The sequence below is a fragment of the Pteropus vampyrus genome, unplaced genomic scaffold (assembly GCF_000151845.1).
Source record: "Pteropus vampyrus isolate Shadow unplaced genomic scaffold, Pvam_2.0 Scaffold25, whole genome shotgun sequence".
Lineage (NCBI taxonomy): Eukaryota > Metazoa > Chordata > Mammalia > Chiroptera > Pteropodidae > Pteropus > Pteropus vampyrus.
The window spans coordinates 4,109,116-4,115,368 of record NW_011888806.1 but is presented as its reverse complement, the minus strand read 5'-3'; the positions used below and the strand labels follow the sequence as shown (position 1 = coordinate 4,115,368).

The following is a 6,253-nucleotide window of genomic DNA, read 5'->3' as shown; positions in this document are numbered from 1 at the left end:
GAATTTGGTACATTCTATAGTTGTACCACAGCTTTACTTTCCATTAAGAAAAAGATTACATAAAAGTTGATCTGAAGCGAGAAATGAACATTGAGAAACGTATTCTGATCATTTTTTTTTAATTCTAACATTGATTTTAAATGGACATCACTTAGCAATTATATATCTATGAATATATATTATGAAAGACGTATATATACATGCATGTATTATATATATATACACCCATTTGTCGAACATGTATACATATATCCCATTACATGTACGAGATTTTAAATGTTTGAGCACATACAGTGGGAGCTGCGATCCTACCCTGGAGGCAGCAAAGGACAAGCGCGCTTCTCTCCGGCGCGAGTGCCTTCCCGGCGCCGCGCGCTTCCAGCCTGGCCTGGAGCCTGCAGCCAACCTGAGGCCCCGCACGTCTGACCCGAGTTAGCTGGAGCTCCAGCCAAGAGTCCGCTCCGCGTCAGCTCACGCACCAGGGCCGCTGGGGAGGTGACACGACGCCGGGGTCAAATTACAACACGCAATTAACATATGAATTTGATGAACTTAAAAGAAGATGGGGAGGAGACACCTAGAACTGGCGCCGGAGTCTGTGCGCAGGAACTTTCTCCGGTTGTAAAAACTTTTTGATTGGCTGCTCGCACGCGCCTGCCTGCGCCCTCCATTGGCTGAGCAGACACGCGACTGGCGCGAGGAGGGGGCTGGGAGAGGAGCAGAGGGAGCCACACTGGCGCGTGCCGCTTTTTAAAGGGGCGCAGCGCCTTCAGCAACCGGAGAAGCTTCGTTGCACGCGACCTGGTGTGTGATCTCCGAGTGGGTGGGGGAGGGTCCAGGAGGAAAAAAATAAGACATTGCAGTAGAGACCCGGGAAGGGTTTTTGTTGTTGTTGTTGATCTGGTTTGCCAGTGCCTCCTCCGACCCTGCGCCTCCAAGCCTCAGAAGTGCAATGTCCCGCCTGCTGCACGTAGAAGAGTGGGCTGAAGTGAAGGAGTTGGGGGACCACCATCGCCATCCCCAGCCGCACCACCTTCCGCAGCCACCGCCGCCACAGCCACCTGCGACCCTGCAGACGAGAGAGCATCCCGTCTACCCGGCTGAGCTGTCCCTTCTGGACAGCACTGACCCACGCGCCTGGCTGGCTCCCACTTTGCAGGGCATCTGCACGGCACGCGCCGCCCAGTACTTGCTGCATTCCCCCGAGCTGGGTGCCTCCGAAGCCGCGGCGTCCCGAGAGGAGACGGACGGCGAGGGGGAGCTCGTGAGAAGGACCGGCGGCGGAGGCAGCAGCAACCAGAGCCCTGGGCAGGTGAAAGTGCGAGAACAGCTGTGCAAGCTGAAAGGCGGGATGGTGGTAGACGAGCTGGGCTGTAGCCGCCAGCGCGCCCCTTCCAGCAAACAGGTGAACGGGGTGCAGAAGCAAAGGCGGCTGGCAGCCAACGCCAGGGAGCGACGCAGGATGCACGGGCTGAACCACGCCTTCGACCAGCTGCGCAACGTTATCCCATCTTTCAACAACGACAAGAAGCTGTCCAAGTACGAGACCCTGCAGATGGCCCAGATCTACATCAACGCCTTGTCCGAGCTGCTGCAAACGCCCAGTGGCGGGGAGCAGCCGCCGCCGCCAGCGTCTTGCAAAAGCGACCACCATCACCTTCGCGCCGCCGCCCCCTACGAAGGCGGCTCCGGCACCGCGACTGCGGCGGGGGCACAGCCGGCATCAGGAGCGGGTCAGCGGCCGACCCCTCCCGGAAGTTGCCGGACTCGCTTTTCCGCCCCCGCCTCTGCGGGAGGCTACTCGGTGCAGCTGGACGCTCTGCACTTCTCGACTTTTGAGGACAGCGCCCTGACGGCGATGATGGCTCAAAAGAACCTGTCGCCTTCGCTGCCCGGGGGCATCCTGCAGCCAGTGCAGGAGGAAAGTAGCAAAACTTCGCCCCGCTCTCATAGAAGCGATGGCGAGTTTTCCCCCCATTCCCATTATAGTGACTCGGATGAGGCAAGTTAAGAAGGTGACAGAAACCCTGAAAACTGAGACAGAAACAAAATCGCCCTTTCCCAGTGCGCGGGAAGCCCGCGGTTAAAGATCCCCTCACCCTTTTAATTTTTGCTCAGCAATGGTCGTTGTTTAGCAACGACTTGGCTTCAGATGGCAGCTACATTTGATGGTTCGCAAAAGCCGCCACTATTCCAAACTTCCTACCGTCCAATATTGTTTGATAAAAACTTGTTAAAGCTGCGTTCTTTCTGCCTACCTTCTGTTCCCCCTGTAGATAGATAAGGTATAATTATAGGTACTCATAGATAGCATCGTTATTCTAGTTCTCTGCTGCCAATACGCTGCTAAAACGTCGCATCTTCTCTGTCGCTGGTTTGTGTTTAATTTATTTTATGCCCTGGGCATTCATCCCTGTGTGTTGCGCGCACTTACGTGTGGGAGAGTTAGTATTCCAAAGTTGTTTCCCAAAATGCATTATAAAACGCAAAGTTAAGGCTTCCAAAGTAATAACTTTTGACTATGAAATTGTAGTAAAGAACTTTGAGGTTTATGTATTGTATAAACATACCCAGTATGTATATCGGATCGCGAGAAAGTTGGCGTCTTTTAGTAAACTTGGCGCACGCACTTTATCAGCCGCTAACTGCTGCGGCTCCGGGACAAACTCAACTGCCAACTGCAGACCAGTTGTTTTTTGTTTTGTTTTGTTTTGTTTTAAACACGGCCACTTATAGCCCTCAAACTCTTTGCAAATGTTTGTTTAAAAAAATATAAAATTTTAAAAAATCCAGTAGTGTCAAAAGCATTTGGTCAATTTTATTTTGCTTTGTTAATGTTAGAAAACTTATTTATTATTGAGTGTTTGCTACCATTTCTACTTAACTTGATTCGTTTTTTACATTTTCTACTCAAGATCATTTTATTTTAAGTTAGCAAAGCCAACTGCCATTGTTTTATGTATTTCCTTTTGCAAATGATAAAAATAAACTTGAAAATAACTTTTATTTGTCACTTACTTATTCCATTCTTACAAGCATTGAAAACAGTTCTTAAATGACTTTGAAGATTTGAACTCTTCTATTAAATGTCAATTTATGCAATCTAAGAGTTTTGAAGAAAAATTTGTTATGAACTTTGTGTCTTCAAGTAGAATCAGAAACTCTACACAGAAGAGCCTTTGCCAATATTAAATTGTAAGATAAAAACTTCTCTTAAATTTGCTATACTTTTGCCTCTTGGATAGCCAGGATCTTTCCACTCTTCCTCGCTCAGAACCCAAAAACCTCTGCAAGGGGAGGCACATGTTTCAGATCTGCTAGGATTTTGCCAGTAGTGAACTTTACCAGGCTTATCTATTTCCACTTCATGAAAACTTCAGCCAAGTTGAAAGCTTTTCCTGTAAGGTCAAATTCACAGCACTAGCGCTTGCGCTAGCGCGTTCTCGCTCTCTCCATCCCCCGCCCTTTTTTCTAGTGGGGGTAGGTTTGAAGGCAAGGAGAGGAAAAGAGAACAATAAAAAAACTTCAAGGGAAAGGGGATGAGGTTCATTGATTCAAAAATTAGAAGCCCGCAGTTGTCCTAGGAAATTGTTGACCTCCACTCATTTTTTTCTTACCAAACAATTCTGTTTTTCCCAATAGAGAAGATAATGTTTGCTTTTATTTTGCCCTTATGAATTAGTTCCTATGTAGAAAAAACATTTAACTACATTTTTAGTCAGTTGAAGAAACTAAACCCTGTACTCATTCTCACCTTAGGGTTCTCATTAAGGAATAGCCAGCCTATTCTGGGTCTCAGGGTTATAGATTTTGAAAAAACTAATATGGTGTGTGGGGGGGGGCGGGGAGGGGGAAGGAGGAGCTAGAGTAGAAAGCGGAATTTTAAAAATGCATTTCGCAAATGTGAGAGTAGAATTGTGTATTAAGCTGAAAATTGGGATAAACAACGCTGGATTTGAGAGTTTGGTTTTAAGCCAAATCTTTTACATTTTGGTCTTCATTTGGATAACAAATTACAAGACAAGGAAGGGGGGGAGAGAAATGGTTATTTTAATCGTTCCCGAATCTTCCTCTTCCGCCACATCCAGAAAAAAGAAGAGCGCCACAAACTAGGTGCACAAAAAGTAATACGCGGGAGACCAAAGTTCTGATCTAGAGTAGAGAACTGCGAACTGCAACTCAGCTTTTAACTGACCACCTGGGTATCCATAGCTTTCAGCAGGTGCGGAAGATCCAGGGAAGCGGAAAGCCTCCGCTCACTCTCCAGGAGAAGTGAGCGGCGGCTCGTGACACTTTCCAGGGGTAGAAACAATGCACCTGTCCCTTAGATAACCTTTTGCACCCACTGAGTTTGCTGTGCTCACGATAAACATCAGGAATCTTCTGTCTTCTGAATAAATCAAGAGATTGCTTCGAGCACATTTCCATTTCACTCTCCATCAGCAGACTCAACAGGCATGGACACACAGCAACCTTGTAGGATGAGCATGGACACATATTTTTATGGTTACTTGGCTTCGTGTGTCTGCGTGCTTGTGTAAAGAGAGAGAGAAGAGGACACAGAATGCTTTTATCTGTTATGAATTTGAGTAAGGGAAGGACAGGAGTAAGAAAAGTAAAGTTGTGATTTTTTTTCTCAAACAAAACTACCTATATTTCATTTTTCAAAACCCTTTATATTCACTTTGTGTTAACCAGAAGAAAAAGACTCTTCTAAAGTTATTTTTCTTTTCATGGACTCACAGAAATTTCTAAGCAGAAATGACATCAGGAATATCCTCTCCCCATCTTTTATAAATGCCCCTGCCTCTGACTTGCTCCAAAATTACACAGAAAGTGTCAATATCCAGAACAGGATCTTAATACTCCCATCCACTAAATTAATGTGACCACAAATTATTCTCTAAGAAAATCCATGGATAAGAGCTATGTAAATATTCAAATATTTAGAGGCTTTTCATCTTGTACCACAGTAATAGTCAGATATTTAATTTTTAAATGTTAGTGGCATTATATATGACTTAGAGATAATGACAACTTCATTCGAAGAAGTCACTTTACACATCTTTTCAAGAGAAAAACAATATCAGATTGGAAATTCTCTATTGCACTGATTGAAAGTGAGGATGAACTCTTCTAACCCATCAAGACATGCACAAAAATCCAAAACAGTTTGTAGTAAATTAAGTGCTCAAAGTTCAAATGAGAACTTTAACCTCTTTTCTTTCCTTCATTTTATTTCTTTCCTTTTATGCTGGCATTTCTTTGAAAGAGATGTACAATCACATTTCCATTTTAAGGTTCTGCTATGGAGTTTGCATAACAAACGTTTGGCAGCTCGCTCTCTTACACTCCATTAACAAGCTGTAACATATAGCTGCAGGTTGCTATAATCTCATTAATATTTTGGAAACTTGAATATTGAGTATTTCTGAGCGCTCATTCCCCATATGCCAGACCACTCCTGCCATGCTGACTGGTTCCTTTCTCTCCATTATTAGCAATTAGCTTCTACCTTCCAAAGTCAGATCCAAGTATCTAAGATACTAGCAAAGGAATCAACTATGTGTGCAAGTTAAGCATGCTTAATATCACCCAAACAAACAAAGAGGCAGCGTTTCATAAAGTAATGAAGATAGATAAATCGGGTTAGTCTTTTGCGACACTGCTGGTGCTTTCTAGAGTTTTATATACTTTATGCAGCCTGCTTTATACTTTGTCTTTGCCTCCTATCCCACCACCACTTTTATTTCTGGAGGGTTTTGGCTTACCACACTTTGGGAAACGTATTTGATTTCACAGAAAGTTTAACGAAGGTTGTTTTTGGCAACTGGCAAGTTTAAGTATGTTCTGTATGGGACATTGCTAACTGGGGGTCTAGCTTGACCAGAAAAGAAAGAGGCGGGGGGCGGGGAAGGGGGGGCAGTTAATTGCCTTAATCTTAACCGGCGCAGGACCAATGCTTTCATTAGGCCTTTCTATTGATTTTAGAGATGTAAACCTGAACCAAGTAAGTGGTCTTTTTTCAAAGAATATCTCGTAATTATTTATCTTCTCTATTCATTCGAAAGTTCAAGAAAGAAATGATGAACTTCATCTTGGCAATTCCAAACCCCAGTTAGAATTGGAAACGAAAAGTAGCGGACGTATTTGTCAATTGCAGCCGAGGTTTGTCAATCTCAATCTGGAAAAACAAGTAAGTATGTATTGGTGAGAGTTTAAAGATGACATCTAGTAGTCGAATTACTTGCAG

General features: G+C 44.5%; 1 protein-coding gene across 1 annotated transcript; it reads left to right on the top strand.

Annotated features, from left to right (window-relative positions):
- The first annotated feature begins 923 nt into the window (after positions 1–923).
- ATOH1 (atonal bHLH transcription factor 1) lies at positions 924–2,084 on the top strand. The gene has a single exon (XM_011356279.1). The coding sequence runs from the start codon at positions 953–955 to the stop codon at positions 2,009–2,011; it is 1,059 nt and encodes a 352-aa protein (XP_011354581.1). The 5' UTR covers positions 924–952; the 3' UTR covers positions 2,012–2,084.
- Positions 2,085–6,253: the final 4,169 nt, after the last annotated feature.